The sequence below is a fragment of the Pseudopipra pipra genome, chromosome 6, assembly GCF_036250125.1.
Source record: "Pseudopipra pipra isolate bDixPip1 chromosome 6, bDixPip1.hap1, whole genome shotgun sequence".
Lineage (NCBI taxonomy): Eukaryota > Metazoa > Chordata > Aves > Passeriformes > Pipridae > Pseudopipra > Pseudopipra pipra.
The window spans coordinates 41255547-41280459 of NC_087554.1; the positions used below are offsets into that span (position 1 = coordinate 41255547).

The 24913-nt window shown below is 50.7% G+C and overlaps 2 protein-coding genes across 30 annotated transcripts in view; one reads left to right on the top strand and one right to left on the bottom strand.

The window, feature by feature from the left end:
• Positions 1-656: 656 nt before the first annotated feature.
• ABCD4 (ATP binding cassette subfamily D member 4) overlaps positions 657-24913 on the bottom strand; it is a 29982-nt gene continuing 5725 nt past the window's right edge. For 7 of the 23 annotated variants that reach the window (XM_064658685.1, XM_064658688.1, XM_064658697.1 and 4 more), the window contains 11 exons: positions 22774-22868; positions 21712-21833; positions 20793-20884; positions 20525-20614; positions 20048-20256; positions 19671-19762; positions 19424-19460; positions 18239-18300; positions 17905-17957; positions 17636-17712; positions 15514-16483 (listed from right to left, as the gene is read on the bottom strand). In XM_064658685.1, the coding sequence (XP_064514755.1) occupies positions 16107-16483; positions 17636-17712; positions 17905-17957; positions 18239-18300; positions 19424-19460; positions 19671-19762; positions 20048-20256; positions 20525-20614; positions 20793-20884; positions 21712-21833; positions 22774-22868 (1306 nt within the window). In that variant the 3' untranslated portion in view covers positions 15514-16106. Of the gene's footprint in view, positions 2053-2082; positions 2175-3028; positions 3932-11781; positions 11926-15513; positions 16484-17635; positions 17713-17904; positions 17958-18238; positions 18301-19423; positions 19461-19670; positions 19763-20047; positions 20257-20524; positions 20615-20792; positions 20885-21711; positions 21834-22773; positions 22869-24913 lie in introns of those variants that run through there. The other 16 variants (XM_064658690.1, XM_064658692.1, XM_064658689.1 and 13 more) reach the window with 16 other exon arrangements.
• LOC135416037 (acetyl-coenzyme A synthetase 2-like, mitochondrial) lies at positions 3244-17482 on the top strand. Of its 7 annotated transcripts, none has more exons than XR_010431402.1 (15): positions 3244-3556; positions 4929-5025; positions 6197-6396; positions 6869-7044; positions 7959-8111; positions 10782-10929; positions 11358-11495; positions 11698-11790; positions 12187-12299; positions 12783-12909; positions 13597-13724; positions 14275-14338; positions 14656-14777; positions 14862-16912; positions 16991-17482. XR_010431402.1 is itself a non-coding variant. In XM_064658682.1 (14 exons), the coding sequence occupies exons 1-14, from the start codon at positions 3244-3246 to the stop codon at positions 15036-15038; spliced, it is 2049 nt and encodes a 682-aa protein (XP_064514752.1). In that variant the 3' UTR covers positions 15039-17482. The 7 variants fall into 7 exon arrangements, 2 of the variants coding, with proteins under 2 accessions (XP_064514752.1, XP_064514754.1); XR_010431403.1 differs by having other exon boundaries at positions 14862-15123; positions 16745-17482; XR_010431406.1 differs by lacking the exon at positions 16991-17482 and having other exon boundaries at positions 13597-13731; positions 14433-14777; positions 14862-14887.

Consider the following 24913-nt stretch of genomic DNA (forward strand, 5'->3'; position numbering starts at 1 on the left):
CCTCTGCCCCACCAGGCCTTCCTTACCCCCCACCCCTTCCTTTTGGGGGACACACATCATCATTGCCACCTGAGAGGACACCAAGGCTCTGGTCCCTTCAGCCTCATGACTGTCTCTGGGGCTTTTTCCTGCTGCTGCAGCCCCAAAGCCCGTCTACCATCCCGAAGCAAGCCTGTCCCCTGCTGCCATGGCCCTCCTTGGTGCACTTCTCTCCCCAGTGCTGCCTAGGTCCCTTCCCATTGTGCCCTATTCCACCATGCCCCAGGCAGACCCATTACCTTCCCCTGGCTATCACCTCTGCCTCTGGCCCAGGCCACAGCAGGACAAGCCCATGGCAGTGTTTGCATGAAATGATGACTATCCATGCAGGGTAGTTTGCACTTTCCTCCCATCTCCCTGCCCAGCACTGGGGTCTGCTGGGAAGGGGCTGCAACTTTAGGCCAGTTATGTTTTGCCCCTGTTTGGCAAGGAGAGGCAGGTTTAGCCCACAGGCAAAACACCCTGGTCCCACCTGGCAATTTGAGGTGACCCCAACCCATGTTGCTGGCTCCTGCAATGCTGGACAATTGGGTCTGACTCTGCCCCAAACTCCAAAGCCCTGCACCCCTGCAGAGAGGCCAGATGGTGAAATTATTTACTGAATACATTATTGCAGGTGAGACAACAACATCCACCTAATGTATTTATTGATTTAAATTTGTCCAGCTCACCCTCTGAGTGTTAAAGGGAATGACAGCCATGCACATCCACTCTGATACACCCTGTAATGTGTACATACATGCCATATAAGCACATGCAGACTCACACAGCCAAACCCACTCCATGGTACCATCACTTTTCCATCCCAGTAGGGCACTATTCCCCCTCCAAAAGCTGTAGGACAGTGACTTCCAGGTGCCCCTTTCTGTCCTGCTTTCAGCTGTGAGCACCCTTTCCCCACAGTTTTTCTTCTGTCAAATGTTCAGCCCGCTCATCCAACCCCTGTTCGTCTTTGTTCCCTGGTCGTTCGACGTGTTAGATTTAGCCCATGGGGTGTAAATAATGTATATACAGTGAGAAAAGAATTCAGTATTGAGGTGTTTGAGATATGGAGCTGTAACAACTTCTAGTCATCCAGCATCTGTGATTTATGTGCCATTTTCTGTAAAGATATGAACAAGAATAAAATTAAACGGGAATACTGTGTATGAGTCTGGTCACCAATGTTTAAGGAGGGTGAGTTCAGCCAAAGCTGAGAGGGCACTGGATGTCAGGCTGTAGCCAGAGAGGGGTGGGAGATCCAAAGCAGCATAGAAAGAGGTCTGCACCTTCCTCCCCACCCAGGCACGGAAAATACAGGGCTTGGGTGCTGCTCTCCCTTTGCAGGGAAAAAGTTGAAAGGGATGAGCAGAAGTTACAGCATACAGCCGGTCAGAGAACAAGTCACTTCAGCATCCAGGACAGCCCTGGTGGTTTGGGTCACCCCATATCACATGTGCCATGGTGTTAGAGAGTCAGACAGACCTTTGGGCAGGCTCAACCCCTCTGCCAGGAGCAGGCTGCAGGGCTCAGCTGGCCTGAGGAGCTGAGGCAGCAGCCAGATGCTGCAAATGCAGGGGAGCTGGTTGAAAGGGAAGGGCACCGACAGGATTTCCAGCAAGGTGAGCTCTGATTTGAGAGCAGTGGGCACCTATTCTGAGTTATCAGATAAGAAGTTGAGACTTGCCTGCCTTGTTAAGAGCTTCTGGGGATGGTCTGATGGAAAAATCTAATGTCTTAAAGGGAGGGGAAAAATGCAGAAGCAGAGTAGGCGTGCATGGTAAATAAGAGACTTCTGGAATGATGAGGCTGGTTGGGCTTGACTTTGTGGAGGGACTGTAAGCCCACAGGACTGCGTTTTCCCAGAGTGACAGAACCCTTGTAGGTAACCCCAGACCTTGGGGCAGCTCTGATACAAACCAGGTGTATAGCGTGCGATGAGTGTACCTGATGGCAGATAGATCCTGTTCCCCATGCTGGTGTCCAACCTATTCACCAAACATATCAGCTCCACAGATCATGAGTGGTGTCACACTATGAAGAGCAAAGAAGAGATCTACTAACCTCTCATGTCTGCTGTTGATCCCATCAGTGTGCCTTACTGAGAACAGCTCTACTTGCAGGGAAAGGTTTTTTCTGCCCCTCTCTTGTGACCCCTAGGAAGGGAGGTGAATCTGGTCAATGAAATTAAGGAAGCCTCCAAACTCTGCCTTAAAAAATCTACCTATGTAGGGCCTGAAGGAAAGGGAAGAAGAAAAAAAGATGTTTGGAGGCAGGGAAGAAACTTTGCTCTGCTACAGTGGATGGTGGGAGGTCTCAGCGTGAGGAGATGGGCTGCAGTGTTTCAGGCCAAACCACCACCCCCTGCTCTACCATGGCCTCATTGAGTGCTCCCAGTCCACCTGGTGGTACAGCTGGTCTGTAGTGTTTGGGAGGAGGGAGAGAGCCCAGCCCCGCTTGCCAGAGAGGAAAGCTCTGATATCTGCCCGGTGGGAAGGGATGGATTGCAATATCCCCACCCTGCAGCTGACAGCCAAGTGAGTAAAGCCTTCCCTGGCCCATCACAGATAACACAGCCTAGTTCTCTGCAGGAAATGGGCTTTAATTTTGGGAAGGGGATGGTCCTATCACTCACGGCTAGCATGAAGGGGGACCTAACTCTTACAGGTAACCTGCCCCAAGCTGCCTTTGTGGCCAGCAGATGACTGTGGGGCTGCAGCAGGGGAGATGTGGGGAGTGAGGGGATGGGGATGAGTAGAGGGAGGTGTGAGGGAGGTGAGTGGAGATAAAACAGAGAAGTCTGGGGATGCAGAGCAGCCTTGGGAGAGCAGGAGCAGCAGCAGGCTGTTAGAGCCTGGCCCAGGCACCTTGGCTCCTGAGGGGAGGCCAGGCACAAGCTGAACCTGGCTCTTGTTCAAGAGTGGCTGTCAGGACTCAAATTAGCATGGAGGTTATTTTCAGTCAAATATTTCTACAGCCCACCCCTTTCCCCTCCCTTAAAGTGATTGAATTTCTTTTTTCCCATAGTGCTCTGGAAGAGAGGAGGAGAGGAACAAGGCAGGGGAGAAAGGCTCCCTGTGCTGGAGGGCTTCTTTGTGTCCAGTTAGCCCAGGACGACGTAGCCCCAGCTTGCACAGGGGCCTGGGTTTTGCCTGGGCCAGGCGAAAGGGCTGAAAGGGCTCCAGGGCACCCATTTCCTTGGTGAGAGGCAGGTACCCTGCGGTGATGGCCAGGCTGCTGGCCAGGACCTGCTGCTCCAAAACTCTTTCTCAGGTTCCCAGATGCCCCCTTGGGTTGGTGGCTGCCCGAGCCTGGAGCCACGGGCCCCTCACTGCCTACATGCCCGAAGCCATCACCTTCTCCAGACTCAAGGACCACCAAGACTTGTACAAGGTTTCAGTGGATCAAGGGGATGCCTTCTGGGGAGCGCTAGGAAGGAGCCGGCTCACCTGGATCACCCCCTTCCACTCTGTCCAGGACTGCGATCTGCACCAGGGCAGGGTCTCCTGGTTCCTGGGTGGGCAGCTGAACGTGGCAGGTAAGGAGGGAGGCAGACATGGGATCCCACCGACTGCCTGCAGGCAATTCTATGTGTGGGGCTTCAGTCCTGGGAGCATATTGGAAGAGCACACTGTTACAGGGTTGGAGAGAGGGGGATTCCAAAAGGTCTGCTTGGTCCTGCAGTGGCTGTAGTGTAAGGTTGTGGCTTATCCTGTGGTAGCAGCTGGGTCTTTCTGGAGGGGCTGCAGGTGGATTGGGGTGTGCTGGCAGCCAGGCTGCTCTTCCTCAGCCTCTGTGGATCCCACATGAGGGCAGTGGCTCCATTCTGGCAACAGGCAACAGCACCAAACCCTGTGCATTCAGCAGGCAGGGTTGCACTAGGTCATCCCTGCCCAGCGAAGGCAGGATGTATCTGCAGAAAGCAAAATACAAGAGCAATGAGCCACAGTGGAAGTCCCCACCATCATGGGAGAATCTTCTGTGGGTTGGGGCTACTGCCTTAGTGGGGCTACCAGGGGCTGGTAACACTTTGTCCTGCTCACAGTGGTGTTGGTACCAGTGTTCAAAATAAGAGACAAACCTCTCAGAAAATCAGGTCTTGTAGTCCATTTTGAAAGGAGAGCAGGAGTTATTTGCCTTTAGGATTTGAGATCTTATTATTCCCCCTTTCATGTATGTTTCTTTCTCTCCTGGGAAACTACAAATGGTCAGGAGATAAAAGCGTTTTGGTATGGAAACTGGGGCTGCTGCATCATCCCATGACTTCAGTAGCAGGTTTAGGGAAAACACAGAGTGAACAAGGCTTCTGAGGAAACTGCAGCTGCCAACAATGTGGGAAACTTTTCTTGGAAGAACAACAGCCAAAGCCTCAGCTTACGATGTCCCTGGAAAGCCAGCGGCTGTGTGCTCTGCCTTTGCCCTGGCTCTCTTCCATCTTGGACAAATGCACTCTGTAGCTTTCCTGCACAGAGTTTGTTTTGTCCTACATTTGTGATTTAGGAGCACTGCCACTCAAAAACTGCCCTAGTCCACCCAGAGGTAGCTGCAAGGCAGTGCTGGGTGGAGTGGTGGTTGAGTTAATGTTTGCTGGGCACTCTGAGGACATTGTGGATGTGACCTCCAAAGGAGCTTTAGGCAGTTTCTGCTCTGGATTGCATAAAGTTGCAGTTAAGGGGGAAGCTGATAATGGGGATTGGTGGGTATTGAAGTGGTGATGAGTGTAATGAGGTTGGGATGGTGCTTGTGATCTGCTGGCTAGTATCCACAAATGTTGCACAAGGTTGCTGAGAAGACCCACACACAGCCCTGACTGACCTGAAAACTGGACTGCTGGTGCTGGCTTTATGAGAGATGAGAGGTAAGATGTGCTGAGGGTTTCTCTGTTGATGAGACTGGGTTTTCTATTCCAGTGAATTGCCTGGACCGTCATGTCCATGCAGCCCCAGACAAAGTGGCCTTAATCTGGGAGAAGGATGAACCAGGAGAGGAAGTACGGGTGACATACAGGTCAGTTACTACCTCTCAGCATACGAGTCCTGTTGCAGCATGCATAATATCTACAGGGCTGATCTGCTGATGTCTGTCATGTGAGGGAATGCAGCATCCCGTCACGCAGATAGATCAACAGAATGTTGGCTTGCTTGTGCTGATCTGAAACTTTAGCCTACCTCCTGATTAAATCCTCTGGGCCCTGAGGAGTCTCCACCCAGCTGGGGAGGCAGGTGTAAGATCCTTGGGGCAGCACTGTGGTGCTTGTAGGTAAAACACACAGGAAAGTCACACGTATGCCTTTCCAGCAAGGTTCCTGGAGTCTAAACTTACAGGTAAATGGTCTGCAAGACAGGCCAGATTCACAGCTCTGTGTGTGTTGAGAAATCCCATTCTCATCTGCACGTCAGCAGTGCTGCTGGATTTGGCTCTCTGGAGGACTGCCTGTCCAGCCCTGCTGGGTTGGTTTGGGGTCACCACCTTCCAGCTTAATTTGCCTGCTCTCTGAATTTCTGCTGCAGAATTCACTTAAATTCCCCTGCACAGTAAAAAAAGTCCCTCTGTCCTTTCTGGCTCCAGACCTCACACTACAAATATGACCATCCACCCCTGCCAATCTCCCTGCATGGAGAGCCCTTCCATAAAATGAGTCACTGACATCCAAGCTGTGGTTTTTGGGAGGGACGCTTCTCGGGAGAGGCATCTTTTTGTTCACTGCTTTCCTACAGCTGTTGTTCTTGCTAGTGGGCACAAGCTCTGGAGGACGTGACCTTCTCAGCTTTAGCAATGCACAGGATCCTGTTTACATGGGAGAAAATATCTAACTTCTCACATGTAGCCTCCAGCTATGCAGGGTAGTGTGTCAAGCCAGTTGTACAGGTTGGTAAGAAATGAGCAGGCTGTCATCATGGAAGTCAGCTGCGCTGTTGTGTGCTTGCTGAGCCAGAGGAATTACCAGTGGCCATTGCTGTACAGAAACCATTTTGCTTTATTTCTTTTCTACAAATAATAACCCATGTTAGAATCTGTCTTCTGCTTTCCTTCCCACTGAATTTTACAGCCCTCCCATGGACTTCCAGAGTGAGGAGTGCAGGGATAAACTGCGTATAACTCTGAGGTCCCCTATCTTTAAGCACAGTGGTTAAACCTGCAAGAAAGTCTCTAACTGTGTAATTGCTTCTTTGGGCAGGGAACTGCTAGAGCTGACGTGTCGCCTGGGAAACACCTTGAAACGGCAAGGGGTGAAACGGGGTGACAGGGTTACAATCTACATGCCCCCGTGCCCACTGGCAGTGGCTAGCATGCTGGCCTGTGCCCGCATCGGGGCTGTGCATGCTGTGGTGTTCGCTGGGTTCAGTGCAGAGTCCCTTGCGGACAGGATCCGGGATGGTAAGAGCCAGTGGGTAAGAGTGACATGTGTTTCCCTTGGGGGACAGTGTTGAGCTTGCTGGTTCAGCAGCTGGGGGGCTCAGGATTGTGTGGACGGCAAAGGTTTTCTGAGTAAAATTCTCTGAGCTATCTGGGGGTATCCTGATATCATATATAGCCATGGAGCAGGGATTAGCAACCCAGGAAATGGCATGAGCTCACTAAATACCTTCCAGCCCATGGGATGAACTGGTTTTCTCTTTCATCCGTGGGACTGAAGGGCTGGGATACAGCATCTCCTGTGAGGAGATGCAACACAGGCAGGAATTAATGGAAAATCAAGATGCAAATCTGCTGGTTTTGCTAAATGAAGGACATGAGTAACAGGGGCTGAGAGACAGAGAGAGAGGTGCAGCGTCATGGTAGAGCCAAACTGCTGTGTGACTGGTAGAGAAGGGCAGAGCTGCTCATGTGACTCTTCTGTCTTCTGCAGCCCAGTCAGAGATAGTGATTACAGTGAACCAGGGGCTGAGAGGTGGCAAGATAATTGAACTAAAGAAGACAGTGGACCAGGCTGTGAAGCAGTGCCCCAGAGTGAAACGGGTTCTAGTTTCCATGAGGACCACCAGCAAGGTTCCCATGACAGCCCTAGATGTGCCACTGGAGGAGGTGAGGCCTGCCTGGTGCTACTGCCACTTTCCCTGGGCAAAGTGCTTGCTCTGGGAGTAGGGACAGTGGGTGGAGAGAGGGTCTTGGCTGGCCATGACAGTTTCACTGGCATTGACACAAGTTTGGGATATTATCCCACAGCAGCAGCAGCAGCCAGAGCTGCACATGAGTTCAGGACAGTCTCAGGAGTCATCAGGATGGACTACTGGTGTCTCTTCCCACGCTACCAGCCCTGTGCTCTCAGGAGCAGGCAGTGCAAGTCAGGGCTCATAGCAGGGTGGACTGAGGGCTAGAAACACACCAGACATGGGCTGCTACTTTGTGAACCCAGCCTTGGACTGCCACTACACTGTCACACACCGCTCTGCTGGCAGATCTGGCATTCTCTGTGAGTGCTACTAGCAATTTGTGTCCAAGGAAGCAGGCAGTGAGGTTGCTCGTGTGCCCATTCTCTATGGCTGCCAGCATGGAGCACTGTTTCTGAACAGGTGAGCCCCTGCCGTGCATTTCTGCTGGCTCCCTGGAGCTACACAGTAGTCTCTCCGTCTCTGCTCATCGCATCTGCAAGCAATTAGTGCTGGAAAGGCTTCCTGGAAGACTTCTGTGCTGGTCAGAGCAGCAGCAGTGTAAAAATAGCTGCCTCTTACTCAGCAGGTCTGCTTTGACTGAGGAGACTGTTTGCCAGCTCCGCAAGGCGAAAGGGAGTTCAGGCTGCTGAGCAAGGGGAGCGGAGGTGCAGAGACAAGGAATGATGTTTAGGGGGAGCTGGGTGCTCAGAGGGGAAGGAGGCTTGGGCGAGAGGTGCACAAGAAGGTGTGGGGAGCAACAGGGGAGGTACACAGGCAACACAGGTGCACAAGCAACACAGGGGAGGCTGTGAGACCCTGAAAGAACTGCTGTGCTCTTTCCTGCAGGAGATGATGAAAGAGGATGCATGCTGTGAACCTGCTGTCATGGACAGTGAAGACATGTTGTTTCTTCTCTACACATCAGGCAGTACTGGCAAACCCAAGGGCTTGGTTCATTCCCAAGCTGGTTACTTGCTGTTTGCAGCTCTCACACACAAGGTAATGGATCCCAGCGACACAGTGTGTATGAGCCAGCAGCTCATAGGCAGTGCAGGGAATAGACGTGCTCCTTGTTGCATTATGAGCCCATCTTTAGCCAGTGCCAAGTCTCTGGGAAACCCTCCTAGGGCATCGGCCCAGTAGAGCACATCTGCCTACAGGTGGTGCTCCATGGCAGGGTCTCCCAAACACATATTCCTCTGAGCTACCTTCTTGGCTTTCTTCTTTCTTTCACTGCCCTATACTAGATGGAACCTCTAGGTAGGATGCTCAGTCCTGCAACAGTAATTTTATATTACTGTTGTAGCCAGTTGTAGTTGGCTTCCCGCCAAACCCCACAGACTACAGAAGAAAAGCTCTCAGAAGAGAGAGAAGGAAAAAAAAACTGAATAGCAAAAGCTATATAAAATATATATTTTACATATATTACAGATATACAATTAAGGTGCTATGTACATATGAACACAGAAACCCCAAATTGCTCCCAAAAGGGAAAGAGGGGAAGGGAAAAGGGAAAAAGGGACAAAAATGGACAAAAATGGACAAAACCAAAACAGGTATGCACAATCAAAAAACCCAGTACTGACAAAATAAAGAACTAACAGAATCTCACCACTTCCCTTGAGAAAAGCAGGACAGCCGGACGCAGCCCAGCACTCTCCCCTCACGCATGGTACACAACAACAGTCACTGCAGGCCTCAGCTCCAGATAAGCAACACCGAGACAAGGATCTACCGTTCCCAAACCTCACTGGAAGGAGAGAGAGTGAGGTCTCTCTGACCACCTTTATTTATACCTCAGTTTATGTAAAGGAATAGCATGGAATACTTCCTTGGTCACTTCCCTAGCTCCTTCCTGGTTACAAGCTGGTCTCCAGGAAGGCCTAGACTGAAACTATCACAACTGTGTGAGGGGGAAGAATCCATTTGCTCCTTAAAAACTGTGGCTTGCTTTTCCTAAGTGTAAGTACCCCAACTCATGTGGGAGATTGAAGCCAGTGCTTCTGGGAGGGGCACATTTAACAACATCTGTAAAAGCTGGTGAGTGCCCTCATGAAAAAGGGCCTATACCTGAAGAGTGTGGGTCATCTTTGGTAGGAGGAAAGCCTTTAACCATGACACGTGCCAAAACCAAACTCTAACCAAGCTGGATAAAAGGGCAATGAACACAGAGATGCATGGGGCCACAGGAATGGTTGCAAGGGGCATTCCTATGAAATTATATGGGGTTCTGTGTACGAGGGAGTTCCTAACTGAACAGTCCCTTAATTTTGGGTCTGGCTCTCCCAGTGCATGACTGCCTTTCCAGCAGTGCCTCAGACCATGCACGCTGTGACTAAGCAAGCTCAGGGCTGGCTGGGTCTTCTCTGTTAGCTGTGAATGCTGGAGACCATACTTCCCTGGGTGTGTGGAAGCCCTTGATTTCCCTGTGAGCTAAGCTTTGCCCAGCACAATAAGTGACCCACTTGAGACCATCAGAGTAGGTTTGTGAGAGCCAGGGCTGCCATACCAGAATAGCAATGCAAAGGGTGAGCAGCACGTGGCCATGTTAGCTCTCAGGAGCACTGGAAATCTGGAAACAGATCCCTCAGTTTGATGGGGCAGACTGCTGCTACCATAACTCACTGCTCTGTTAAAAAAAGACAGATGAAACAGGGGAAGCTTCCATTATGAGCATTATGGAACACTTGGGGCCCTAGAGTCCCCAGCTGGCAGCCTGCAGCAGGGAGCTGCAGGAAGAGACAGGACAGCAGAGCTGCAGGAAGAGACAGGAAAGTCTGAAACCGCACAAGTCAGAGCAGAAAGCAAGAAGTGGTGGGCTACTGGGGGACCAGCCCCTAAGAAGTTTTCCTGGCACTAAGAAAATGAAATGAAGGAGAGTGCTTAAGGAAACTGGATGTGTCGCTGCCAATCTGACAGCACTCAGTTCTGCCCTGCACAGGGTAGGCATCCTTCCTTCATATTCCGGCCTTGCAGCCAAGGGTCTCCCAAGGAATAAATGGAGAGTGGGAAGAAGAGGTTGTTCTGATTTCCACCTGCCTGCAGGCACAGGACAGCACTCATCCAACTGAGGTGGAGAGGTTCCAATTTTTGTGGGCAAGTTGGGGTTGCTCTGGGCCAAAGTATCACATGGTCCCTGTGCTTGCTGCCTCAATGCTCCTATGCTGGGCTCCTTGATGAGCTCAGGGTTTCCTGAGTGTTTACTGTCCAGGAGCCCAGAAGTGCCCAGGAGAGGTTCATGGAGTTCTCTACCACTTTGCCCTTGCCTACAACTCCTCTCCTTCCTTGCAGGCATGTAAGTACAGAGGGACATTCCTTAGCCAGAACGTTCTGTTTTGATGCGACAGGATATTTGGATCAGCCTCGTCTAGACATCAGCAAAAGGAAGGAAAGGCTGTAGCTCTCTCCTTTGGAAAAGTGCAAATTTGGCTGTTCTTTTTCTTTTATTAAGTGTCTATCTCCTTCAACCTCATAAAGCATCTTAATTTTATTTTTTTTCTGATGTTTTCAAAAACTCTGCAGGAAGAAAGAGTCCCTGCAGGGGTGGTAGGAAGATAGAAGGATGCAGTAATGTTAGGGCTGAGAGAGAGTACACTGCTCCCTGTTGTCCCCCTTGCGAGGAAGGCAGGCCCTGGCACTACCCCTCACTGCCTCTCTTCTCTTGTTTAGTACGTGTTCGACTACCAGGACAGGGACATCTTTGGCTGTGTAGCAGACATTGGCTGGATCACGGGGCATACCTATGTGGTCTACGGCCCTCTCTGCAATGGTGGCACCACAGTCCTTTTTGAGAGCACTCCTGTCCATCCTAACCCTGGTGAGTGAGGTGTCTCAGGGGAGCTGGGATATTCCACAGCACCCTGCAACACCTGCAGGCAGCCTGACGCCAGGACACATGCAGCAATGGCTCTGCTGCCTCAGGAGCAGACTGCAGGCTATGCCCAGTACAGAGCTACCAGGGGAAGAGTCTTTTCTTCTGCTTAGGAAGCCACTGCTGCTTCTCCAGGGGCGGAGCTGTTATTCCCTGCCCCTCCCTGCAGCAGGGAGAGTAGCAGAGCTATGTGATGTGGAGGAAAAGGGCCTGCTGCTGCTCCTGAATAGCTTCAGTCCTTCCTATCATGGGATTAACTTGGCTGAGGGTCCTGGCACTGCTAGAGAGCCTTTGTTCTCACCTCTTCTATCTTTATCTTGGTGTTGGGCTGGGAGGACATGCGTGGGTGCTCACTGGCCCTGTTTCCATTCCAGGCCGCTACTGGGAAACAGTAGAGAGGTTAAGAATTAACCAGTTCTATGGGGCGCCCACTGCCATCCGCCTGCTCCTGCGATACGGTGATGAATGGGTGAAGAAGTATGACCGCTCTTCTCTCAAAGTGCTTGGCTCAGGTAAGTGCAGCAGCATGGGCTGGAGCAGCAAATCCTTGCGCATCAGATTCTGCCTCTTCCCACAAATGCCAAGAACAGCAGCAACATGAGACCCCAAAGTCAGTACACTACACTATTTGGGGATTGCTCCACAAGCAGGTCATGGGAAGCTGTGTCCTGAACCTAATTTTTCTGCTCTGCTCCCTTGTCTTTCCCCTTGCAGTGGGGGAACCCATCAACAAGGAGGCGTGGGAATGGTACTTCCGTGTGGTTGGTGAGACACGATGCCCAGTAGTGGACACATGGTGGCAAACCGGTGAGATGCATATGACTCCTTGTTCCAGCTTCTGCTCTCCCAGGCTTTAGGAGTGACCTGCTGCTTTGTTGGCCAAGTGATAATGGTTGTTACTGACACTCTTGTATGAGCGAGGCTGTAAGGGCCCAGGAGCACCTAAACGTGAAAGAGAGAAATGGCCTTTAAAGGTAACCTAGACAAACACGGGGGATTTGATGGCACATCTCAGCAGATTCCTGCTGAACTAAATGAGCACATCATCCATCTGCAAAGAGCCTTCCCCAGCTCTCTGGCAAACCCAGCCACAGCCTGTGCCATGTGCAGTGGGGCCAGGGTAAAGGCTGCTAGCCAAGCAGTGCTACTTGGCTTTCTTCTTGTTCCCAACTTTGATGAGCATTACGGTTTCTTTTTCTTCAGAAACAGGAGGCATCTGTATCTCACCCCGTCCTTCTAATCCCGGAGCAGAAATCCTTCCAGGCATGGCTATGAGACCCTTTTTTGGGATAAGCCCCACCCTCTTAGATGACAAGGTATATTTATAACCTGCAGTCCAGGCACTGGCTCAGCTCACTTTCCACCAGACACTTGCAGAATATACTTGCTGATGGGAGTGGAGCTGCGAACATGTCTTTCCTGCTCACCTCTGCTGGACAGCAACCTTCTTACTGGAAAGGGACAAACAGTGAAGCTGTCCTTCCAACTAGTGCAGAAGTTGAACTGTTTTCTAGTTTGCACTGTCCTGACAAGACAGGCTGTGCTTGGGCTCCCTGGCACATCTTTCCAAGGTGAGGTAGCTAGGCAGGAACATCCAATGTCCCTGGAGGGGCACTGCATCCCACCATGGTAGGCAGATTGGGGCTGGGAGAGACTAAGCCTGTCCTGTTGGGCTGGGGAGCAAAGGACCCTCCTCACTGCCTTCCCTGACATTTCCATCACAGGGCTGTTAAAACAGGCAATAACTAAACATTCCAAGTACCCTCAGCCATGGTTACTAAAAAGTAACTATTTTACAGGGAAATGTCCTTCTAGAAAACAACATCTCTGGAGCCCTTTGCATCTCACAAGCCTGGCCAGGTATGGCACGAACCATTTACAATGACCACAAGAGATTTCTGGAAACCTATCTGACTCCTTATCCAGGTAAGGAAAACAGGTGGCAGGGCACTGAAGACATGTTCGGTTGGGTATGACTGTGTCTGCCTGCTGGCTTTCTGAATGGAGGCAGGACTCAGGAGAGCTGGTACGGCTGCTTTGTTCTTCCATAGACCCTCCTCAGTGCTGAGGCCCTTCATTTCCCCAGGCTTGTTACCACAGCGTTGCCCTGGGAATGGGTCTCTCTCACCAACCTTCCCCATTGGATCACACATTGTCTTAAGGTAGTGGATTTGACTTTCTGCCCCCAATCCCCTTGAGCACAGACAGACCTCTTGGTGCATCTCTTGCAAATCCTGTCAGCTTCTATCACTCACCCCAAGGCACTGAGCAAGCCCCAGAGTGTGTGTGTTTTGATGTGAAGCTAAGAGGTGAAGCAGCAAGACCACAGGCACCTGCACTGGAGCAAAGTGTTCCCTGCATGAGGTGATGAGGTAGGCTGGGCATTAGCCAGCACACTGCAGAATGAGGGAAGGAGCCTGATGATAGATCAGGCACCAAAAGAGGCAGAAGACTAACAAGGAAGGTAGGCACCTTCACCCTGAGCAGTTGAGGAAGGCACAGAGTACATGAGCCCTGGTGCCAACAGAGAGGAAAACGGGGCAAGGTGAAAACCCAGCTGGTGAGCAGCTCACATCCTCACTGCAACAAGTGACCATGGCATGGTTCTGGCAGGTTTTTTCTTCACTGGGGACGGTGCGTATCGTACCAGGAAGGGCTACTACCAGCTAACAGGACGGCTGGATGACATAATTAACATCAGTGGACACCGGCTGGGCACTGCGGAGGTGGAGGACATTGTGGTAAGAGGTATGGGTGGGAGGTAAAGCCATCCAAGGAAACAGCAAAGGCACACTGGTAGTGCTCAGGGAGGTCTCTCTTGAATCCCCAGATGGAAATACGCTGCTGCTATAGCAGCAGGGAACAGTGTTGGACCTGTGGGAACAGCTTCCCACCCTTTCCCCTCTCATTCTGGCTCTCTACAGCAAGGGAAAGACAAAGCCTGGTAAGGCTGATGCTCTAAGCGGGTGAATCCCAAAGCAGCAGTCAGACACATTAAGGAGGAGCATCTTTGGGCCAGTGAAGATTGTGGGACCTGGTGGAGCAACCTATAGGCACAGAACAGGGTCTACAAGGTGCAAGCCTAAAGCAACCAGGGGCAGGGTGAAAAGACTTGTGTTTGCAGACCTACTGAGGCAAGAAGGAAAAAGGGCAGAGGCCACCACCTGAGGCCCTTCCTTATCTCTCTGCATTACGGTGGGCTGCAGCAGCCAAGTCAGCTCAGGGCAGCTCCCAGGTGGCAGCCAGCCTGCTGAAAGCACCAAGCCAAACCCCAGTCCTGTTCTCTTCCAGAATCATCATGTGGCAGTGGCAGAGTCTGCCGTCATCGGCTACCCACATGAGATCAAGGGAGAAGGTAAGATGCTTGATTTCCTGCCCCTGAAACATCTCTCCTGGGGCTAAGGGACTGCAGTCGGAAGTGACACTGTGGCTGTGTCCACACCACACAGCACGTTAGCAGGGATCTCAGCACAGCCATCACAACTGCACAAGACCAGCTAGGCTTTGCATAATGTGACAGCAGCAGCATCATGGTCAAAAACACTCACAGCTTTGGCTACAGAGCATCCCCAGAGGCTACCAGCAGAGAAGTTCTCTCCTGGCACTAAGTCCAGGCAGGCTCTCAGGAGCATGGTGTACACAGTGCTCAGTAACCTCAGGTCTTTCTGCCAGGAGCCTACGTGTTTGTTGTGCTGAAGAAGGACAGTGGCTACACACAGGAGACTCTTGCTGCTGAGCTACAGGAGCTCATCTCCAAGAAGATCGCTAAGTACGCAGCTCCAGATTACGTTCAGGTAACACATGCAGGCTGCTCCAGCACCCTGGCAGCTTGGCCAACCCCTTTACCTCAGCCTTAATTCTGCTCCTCCCCATCACAGGTCACACACCGGCTGCCCAAGACACGCTCGGGTAAGATTATGCGTCGGGTGCTACGGAAAATCGTGGAGGACAAGGCCAGTGAGCTTGGGGACCTGACCACACTGGATGACCATGAAGCCGTGCAGCAGATCATAGAGGGACACAAGCACCTTGTGGAGGGGCAGAAGAGCTACTAGCTTGGCTCTGCCAGCAGCCACCTCCTCTACCTTCACTGCAAAACTAGGGAAACATCCAGAATTTCTACTAAGCAAGTGGTGGCCAGTAAGTGCTCAGAGACCACACCTCCACTGCATTCTCAGAGTGACCTCTTCACAACACAGAGACCCTCAAAACCTGCCTCCACACACATATATGAGGCAGGTGAGAGAACATGACTCATCACAGGCAGAACAGTAAGGGGAGACAAGCTATGTTTCCTACCCTAAAGGGAGAGGGCCAAAATCCCTCCTTAGGGTTCCTTGTGCCTTGCAGTAGCTGTGGAGATAGCAGCTGGGCAGGATTGCTAGTGCTGGACAGGTATATTACTCCTACCCCTGCTGTGCTCTTCAGCCAGTCTAGTCCAGGACCATACAAGCATTTCCTCCAAAGCAAACCCCAGAAAGAAAACATCCAGCAGTCCAGTTAACAAATATTGACTCTTCTCCATAAAAGTAGTTTGAAAACAGGCTCCATATTTTAATACAAAAATGTTCCTTTTACATGTAGCTATGTGTCATAAGGAGAGCAGAGACACACCCCTTCTCTGTGCTAGCATTCTCCTCCCCTTACAATGCTCCTCCTGGGGAACACAACCCTCAATAGAGCCACAAAGTACAGAAATCTGTTCTGCAGAGCTGTGTATCAAAGACAGAGCTCCCAGAAAGGCACAGAGGGCAGAAAAGGAGGCTGCATCCTAGCCTCGCACCACTGCATCCTGGACAAAGCAGAGGTTCCTCTGGCCCTTGTTTCTACAAGGCCCATGAGGCAGCATCTTGTCTTTAGGCAGCCTAGCAGCTCACCCCTTTCCCACATGAGAGCCAGGGAGGCAGAAGGAGGCCGGGAGAAGGATGGCATAGCTGTCTGCTCCTGACAGAACCCCACACTATGAGTTCTGACATGCTCTGTGTCCATCGGCAAAATTCAGAATTGGTCTTCCACTGTTTGAATCATATGTTGACAGCTGCTGGCTTGGCAGCTCCATGTCTGCTATTCAGAGCTCTCCCAGATGTGCAGGTTCTGCGTCTGGCCAGACAAGGGCATGTTTTTCAGTGTCCTTCCCCAGCAGGGAGCCGCTTCATCTTCTCGCATCGAGTGAGCTCCCATCTTCCCTCCCCATGAAGTTTCAAAATCCAGCTGTGGAACTGTAATTCAATAACACAGCGTTGAAGGATGTCTCTACAAGGGCATGTCCTCCCACAGTGAAGTACTCCAGCCTTAGTCACTCCCCTCTGCTCGCCGGAGACCCTCTCTATCTCCTCTATCTTGCCACCACCAGGGAGGCATGGAATGTTGTCTCCCTGCCTCACCTTTTCCAGGCTGGGTCTGTGTCCCACGCTGATCAGCGTCATGCCCAGCTGAAGACACAGACGATACAGTTCATGCTCCACCTCTTCTGTCAAGGCACTAGTGGCTTCATCTAGCACTGAAAGAAATGTCGTAAACCCCACAAATCCTCTCCCAGCCAGACGTTTCCCCTAGGCAAAAGAGCAGCAACTGCCGAGAACATTTCACTTATTAACTGGAGTTCACCAAGAGCATGTAAAGAAGGCAAGGAGGAAAAGCCTAAGGACTCTGGTATTCCTCTAGCACAGCTGCTGTCAGTCAATTTGGAAAGCTGTCCTTCCCCTCAAGTCCTTGAATCCATCCAAACTGCACTGTTCTCCTCATTCCTCTCCCTCAACAGCTGCCAGCCACTGCCTCATCCCCCCACCCAGTGAGAAAGCCGAGACATGACCTTCTCAAGACAAGCCACGTGCCACAGCACTAAGATGAGCAGCAGCCAGTGCACCCTTCCAGCACACCACACATGGAGCTGCTAGGATGGCCTGCAGCACCTTCCTGACTGTTAAGGGTAAATACTACAGATCTGGAGCAGAAAAATTCAATTTGTTTTACACCATCTCTACATTTTTTAGTTTGCAATCCACAGGTTCCTTTTGCCCAGACAGCACCAATCTGTGATGGAGGCTTCAGGGGAAAGAGAGGTACTTACCTGTGGCTGCCTGCTACTGACACTGGCTCTGTTCACCCACATCCACCCTGGCCCTCATGGCAAGTCCTCCAACAGCCCACCCAGCAGAGACTAAGGAATTGGCCCCATCAGCTAATCACAAATGCTTCTGTGATCTCTCAGGACTGTTTCTCCACTGTTCCTTGTCTTCTTTTGCCATGTCATGGCTAAATTTCCCATATTGCTTCCACAACCCTACAGATGTTTGTGAGCTTCAGATATGGCAGCTGCCACCACACTCCCCAGCATAAACGCTTCTTTACATAGCAACTGCTGAGCATGCCATTGGACAGGTGCCATTGGACCTGGACGAAGAACATTAATCACTAATTCCCTAAAAAGAGTATGTCTTTTGTACAGTTCTTGATTTACCATCCTCCACACAAATAATGAAATGTTTTCACAACTGAATCCTCTGTGTGCTATGCTGCTAAAATAATGGCCAAGGCAAAGCACGCTCCTAGCAAACAAGGGATTTCATGAGCTGTCTCTGTACCAGCTTCTCTTTACACCAGAGGCCCTGACTTCCCCCCCTCCCCTTTTCTTTAGTAGTCAGTCACTCACCTGCATATTTTGGCTGGAGGTAGAAGAGCCGTGCAAATGAGAGTCTCTGCATCTCCCCTGGAGATAGGATGTCATACCTGCAGCAGGGTCAAGATTCAATACCTCCCACAAGAAACAGAACTTGTTTGCTGAAAATTATATGGCTTCTGATATCAGAGACACCAACAAGCAACTGTCCCTATGTCCCTTGTGCCCCTCGCCATGCTGCTTAGAAGTGTTCCCCACTCAAAGAAATCAGCCAAATTCATGCAGATAGTGAGCTCCCTTACCAGTTCCAGTCCACCTGCTCATCCAGTCCTCCAGCCCTTGCCAGCAAATCAGTCTGCAGAGAGCACAGCAGACTTGTGAACACAGTCGCCAACCCTGTCAGCCCATGGCTCTGAGCATAACCACCCCTTTCCTGCTAGTCTCGCTTTCCCCACTTGAGCTGAAGTTGCTCCTTATCCCTCCTTCTCTTCCTGTCCCACAGACAGTCCTGCCCCAGCTACAATGTCCCCATATAAGTCCAGCACACAGTCATGCTGTGCTGCCACAAAAAAATCATCCCTTCTTCCTTCACTGGCAGCACCAGGAAAGAAGGCAGCAGCACTACCAGTGACTCACCAGCCCAGCCAGCTCCAGGAATCGCACAATTCTTTCATCATCTGCAGACCCTGGGGAGAAAGCTACACAGCATAAGCAAGGGCAATGTGTGCTGAAGCCACAGCTGCCCAGAGGAGTTGGTGGGGCAGAAGGGAAGGATTTCCTGACATTCAGTGTAGCTGACCTGACCCCTTAATTATACCAGGTCCTGAGCTTTGGCACAGATAGCCTCGAAGACTGACCTTTCCTTAAAAATGTTAACCATGCCTGTGAGCAGCATGCCAGTAGGTAGCTGGGCTCCACAGATACACCTGACATTTGGGTCAGTCCATGGCCACAGATGGACACAGCCAGAACACAAGGATCCAGGCTTCAATTGCCAAGGCCCTACCTACCAGTTTTGCTCTTACAGCTGAGACTGCACACTGCGGGTGGTGGAGTCAGGGAAACAGGGCTCAGGTAATAGCTGGCAAAAGGACACTATGTGGGATGAGAAAAACCTCAGGGTGAATCAGCTGTGGAGCAGAATATACATTTGAGCTGGTACAGTCAGCATCTATGAAACCTGAGTAGAAGGGCTGTGCATCTGCCATGGACCTCTATGAAGCTGCTGAACAGCCTCAACAGTAGCTGATGGCTGTAGCTACTCTCAGCAAGATTGTGACTCCCAAGTGTTTGAAAGCAGCAGATAACACTGCTGGACATCTCCAAGCTACGGCAGACCTCATGTGGTCTGACTTGGGAAGAGGGCAGGGAAGAAAAAAGGATCTATGTATTCTGACCTCAAGAGAATGCAAAGCCCTGGGATATCATTTGAAAAAGAGAAACAGTGAAAGATGGAGGTGAATGAAAAATGAGATGAAGACAAACATGGCTTGCCCAAAGTCAGAGTGTGCCAGACAGATCAGATGTATCCCAACAGCAACACGTATCACATCTAGTACAGCAGGTAGAGCATGGCCAGCTTGTTCTCATTGTACTGAGAGTAAATTCTTATCAAGTGAATATGTTCCCTCCCAGAAGGGAGGGTACACAGAGCTGACCTTAACATACACTAAGGTAAATCTTGTAGGGAAAAGCAGAGCAACAAAAGCAAAAGCGATGAGTGTTCTTGATGGGCTATGGCAGGGGAGAAGCTACACTGAGTACAGGACAGTGAGCCGACACCACAGGGTTGGTTAATTGCTCTAATGAATTTCCACATACCTGAAACTGGATAGATCTCCTTCAGGGGATAGATCACCTGTTTAACAGAGCAAAAGAAACCATGTTGAGGGAGCTGGACACAGTCCTTCAGGTATGCAAAGGGGGTGGCATGAACTCAGGTACAAGGGAAAGAGCAGCCACAGGCATCCTCCCTCTTGCAGGCCTATCCGCACCATATAGGTTCACAGGGCATGACCACAGCTGGGAGCAGAGCTGAGGCCAGAGTAGAGACAGCCCCTGGGCTCACCTGCTCACGCAGGCTTCCATCGGTGAAGAAGGGCCGCTGTGGTAGGAATACCACTCCCCGGGGGCCAAAGCAGGTCAGCATCTTGATGCTCCCTGCACAGAGACACACTCAGTCAAGCCTGCAATACCAGCAACTCCCCACTGCCCCCTGTGTAGTCCTGTCCCGTGAAGTAGCCAACAAATCCCCACAAAAGTGTGTTTGCAACATAGGACAAAGCCATGAGAGCCACAGAATGTGATAGCCACAGAATGGCTCCAATCGGCGGATCAGTGACACATTCACCATCACAAGGTGGCACTGGCCTCACAAGACCACCTTCCAAACTCAGAGTAGCCTTGGCTGAGAAAGAGAAGGCTGCAGCATGTAGCAGTCCTTACCCCGCGTGCTCTCCCAGAGTCCTCCAAGGACCCTCAGGAGAGATGTCTTCCCTGTACCAGTGTTTCCCACAATCATCACACTGTTTCCTTGTGAGATCCTGAGGCTCAAGTCCTTGATGAGCAGCTTGCCAGAGGATGGCACCGAAAGCGTCACTTGGTCCAGAAGGAAAGCTGTGTCCCTTGGCACTGAGTCCTCCCCAGAATGGCTGCTGGGCCACCACCAAGACAAAGGAGGAGAGATCTGGGGGTAAGTGACCACGCTGAGATTGTCAAAAATCAGGCACCTTAGACCTCCTGTGTCTCTGCGACAGCAGCCTTGCCCCACGCACCCCAGGAACGACAAATCACAGTGAGCACTGCCTGCTCCAACCAACTGTGTGCAACAGATTCTGATAGCAGGGGCCATCTCCATCCCACAGCAGCCTCACACTCTGGCATGTAAGCTGCAAGCCAGCCAGTTGCTGAGGGGAGACTCACCCGTCCAAATCCCAGCTCGTTTTGGCTTCTGAGTAGTTACCATTTTTTTTTCTGCCAAGGCTCAGCAAGGTCTCCTGCAGTTCACCAATCCTAGACAAACAAGAGGTTGCATGAATGCTATGGACAACTCCAGCAGCCTCCTCACAATATCCAAACGTGCCCATGTTTGCACACAAAGCAATTTTTTCTTATTTTTTAACACAGACATGGACAGAGTCTTGTCCTGCACTTCCCTTTCTCCCAGAGATGTGTTGACAGAGAAGCTCACCTGTGTGTGTAGCCAGCTACATCGGTCACAGTGCTGGAGAGATCTATGAGCTGGCTGAAGCAGCCAATGAGGTAGATGGAAACAAAAGCATTCTGGGGAGAAATCACATGCCAGAGTAAGGGTCAGTGCTGAGCTGGGGTGCTGTCCCTTACTTCAAGACTGCAAGGAGGCAGCCAAGGAGTCCACATATTTGGTCATGTCAGCTGACTTTGCAAGATCAATGAGAGGTTGTGAAGTCACCCATGGTGGTGGGAGTGAAGGAGAAGATGACCACATTTGAAAGGAACAGGGCTTCCCTGCTCAGTGCAGCAGTTCTTGCCAGGTGGACACATGTCCTGCCACCCAGGGATGGTATTTGCAGAGTGCCTGCTGGCCAGCCCAGGGTCCAGCACACTTGCCCTAAGTCACGCAGATCCATGCCACCAGCACCGTATACGGCTCAGAGGAGGGTGTTTCAGCCGGCAGTGTTCACTTAGCTATTTTTAATTCTGCATTCTCTATCAGAAGCCAGTTTTGAGTATCTGGTAACGAGTCAGGTCAGGAAGGCAAATGCAAGCCAGCTCGGCCTCGCTGGTGGCTGTGGTCACCACGGGCAGACCTGCAGCAGTGAGCAGACCCCAATCCCCCCCCACTGCTGAAAGCCAGAGACTTTCTGATCTCGCTATTTTTTAGACACTCAGGTCTGAGCTAGTAAACACTTATGTAGATGTGACCTTGACAGCTCTCACTCCCAGGTTAATCATATACCAGCTGGCTATAAGCTCCCATTTCCATGACACCATGGCTAGGGACAGTCTAACCTGAAGGTCAAGTGCTGCATAACTATCCAGCCCCAGGGTCACCAGCCCCATATGAAACCTCCATCCTCAGTGCCTGCTCACCATCCACAATGAAGTCTGGGATATAACCCTTAACTCACCTTGCTGACGAGGGCACTGAGCTCTGTTGGACTCAGGTCACTGTAGACCCCAGAAAAAATGGGAATGGCAATGACCACGTAGCTCAGGATGCTACCCAGATAGTCAAAGGTGTTGATCCCAACTGGGCAGAAACACATTGAGAGAAGATAAAGAATTAGAGTAGGAACCTCTGTCCCAGCCAGGCTCAAATGTGGCCCATGAGCCCAGCCAGAGGAATACGCATGTTCTTGTCTCAGCCCTTTATGATGCACCAGAGCAGAAGAACTCATTTCACAGGACAGCACAAGCACTAGGGTGAAAATTCATTTGCTAAGCAAAGAGCACTTTGGGGCAGACTCCTGAACAGAGAAACCTCCAGACATACAGCTCAGGAACCACCATGGGGCAAAAGTCACTTTGCCTGCTTGTTTCTATGCTTCAGGGGTCTGGCTGACTCACAGTAAACAGGAGGGATTGCAAAAAGGAAGCTCTGGGTTGAGATTGTTTTCCATGAAGTGTATCTTGGAGCACACAACAGGCAGAAAGACTTAAGACCCCAAATTCCCACAGACACCTCTGTTCAGGGCTCTCCCTCCCACACATTGCTCAGAAGCTCACTATGCTTCTGAGATGAGGAAGAGCTGTCTTTAGAGTGGTCATTTAAAGCCAAAACCTGGACTCATTGACAATGGGAGAAGGGAGATTTTCAGAGGACAACTATGCTTAAGGGACAGGCTCTATAGGAAAGAAGTTTCCACAGCTTCCAACCACATACACCATCTTCTCCTTCCCCAAAGCCTTTCCCTCTTTTCCTGGCCTTTGAACACCTGCCCCCCAGAAAGCCAGATTCCTGGGTTCTCCACAGCTCTGCCTCTTTATGAGGCTTTTACACAATAGGATTCCCATTTAGCACTCCAGGAGACACCCTCTGTTCACCCTCAGGGCTTTCATGCACCAGCAAGAGGCGGGAGAGGAAAACGCAGCACCCACCCAAATGCTCTACCAGTAGAGTTCCCATGCCTGTGGGCCACCACAATGGAGCTACCACACACCCCACTTCACCCCTCAAACTCCCCACTCACTGTATAGCCACAGCTCCTTGCCTATCAGCTCTCTCTGGGTCTGCAGCAGGCTCTGCAGCCTCCGGTCCGTGCGCATGTGCTCCACTCGCCCAGCCCTGTAAAATAAGATTGCAACAGACATCCCAGGACCCATGGGCTTTAAAATGGAGGCTTGGAACAAGTCTGGCACCTTCACTTCCAAGTAACAAGCTCTTCATTGAGCAGGAACTGAACAGCCAAGAGCACCTTCCTGAAGAGCATCATCAAGAAACTGGTTGAAACAAGCAGTCTTGCAAATCTCTCCCAGAGCCTGTGGATGCTGCTATTGCAAACAGGAGGAGGGTCACTGTCTGCACGGCCCGAGCCCGGAGCAATGCACACCCCAGGTCAAACACATTTCCCAAGCAGAGCCTGGGTGGAAGACTGGGATGGAACCACTACACAGCTAGAGCCAGAAAGGAGAGGGCAGAGGGGAGTCCAGGAGGTGATAATAAGCCCACACAGCCTACATGGTCAGCAGCCCCAGGTCACCTCTTCCTATTTCCCACTTCACAGGAGTGGATCAAAGACAAGTCCTGAGCAGTGCAGCCCCCAGTGGGGGTGACCCCAGCCCCACAACTCCCCCTTTCCAGGGCTATCTCCATCGGGTCACCCACCAGCCAATTTTGCAGTGATGCTCCCATGGCCAGGCTGAGCTAGTAGCAAGGAGACATCTCAGCTCTAAACCACCACCTTCAGCAAGTGCGGGAGCTCCTTCTGCTGTTTTACAAGGCCTAGGCCGCCCTCAGGTGGCAAAATGCAGAGAGCTCCACATCTCACTCCAGAGATATAGCCACGGCAGCTATTGCCCCTGACATCTAACACAGGCTTGTGCTCAGTACATACCCACACTCCCATCACAGTCCATGCAACAGAAGGGTCTGACTAGATAAGGCCAGAAGCTGCACAAAAACATCTAAATTAAGATTTTTTAAGTCTCATTTCTGAAGATTCTCAGGTCTTGGAAAAATACATTTTCTTTCTCAAAAATGCATCTTGCTAGAATTCAGTTTGGCTTTATTGTCCTACAACCCAGTTCAGGTAACTACTGAACTACTGACAGCAATCTTTGCTGTCCATGTATTCAGGGAGGACAAAACCTTGGACACAAGGAGTTAAAGGCAAGCAAGGCACCAAGGACCAGAGCTATTATTTCTGTTGCAGAGGAAGAGAGATTCCTGTGTTGGTTTCCTCTTTTAAAGCAAGTTTGCCAAAGGCTTAGAAACAAAAATGTAAAAAAGTGACAGTGCTCAGCTTTTGTTTCTTCCTTTACCAAAACAGTGGTCAGGCAAGTGCAAGAGGACAAGGTTTAACAGCTAGAGAAGTTGAGCAGTCAAAACCAGCCACTCGCTTCATGCTCATCCTCTTGCAGGACTCTAAGAATGTAACCTTTTAAAAAATTCCTTTATTTTTAATTAAGATGAATACCATGAAAATGCCTGGTTTTGTGCATTTCAATTTAATTCTAGTTTCTCACAAAGTCAACCTTTCCTACTAACAGATTGTACTGAAGTAAGACACTCTATTTTCTGGTATAATTCACTTTCCATTTTCTACTTAGTAACAGAATAAAACAATTCAAAATTGTGAGGAAAAGTACTGCAGCTTAAATAAGGGTATGCAATTAGAGTATCTTCTCCATTACAAAAAATTCTAATCAACCAGTAGGAATCAACCAGTCCACAAAGAGATAACTCAGACTTGCCAATGCAAACCAAGATTGATTTCAGTTATTTAAATCAGTTTCATACCTGTCAATATAAATCTTTATGAAAGCAGTGATTTTGAATCAAACACTACAACACTTGAAATGCCCAGTCATTACAGCACGAAGGAGACAAATATAGATCACAGGCAGGGAAGACCAGAGAGATGACAGCTTCTACTTGCTTAAATTCCTGGAAGAAGTGCAATTTCACAACACACAGGGCAAGGGCAGACTTGTGACAAGAGAGAAGCAACAACCTCCTGCCACCCCAAAACAAGCTACAGGAAAATCACGGCTCTTTTCCTGGGTTCTCAACATTTCTGTGAACAAAGCAGCAGCTCAGCAGACTTCAGGGCATCACTAAACAAGGAGGTGCTGCTGGGCTCCCAGTTGTGTGCTCAGCTCTGGGGCAAA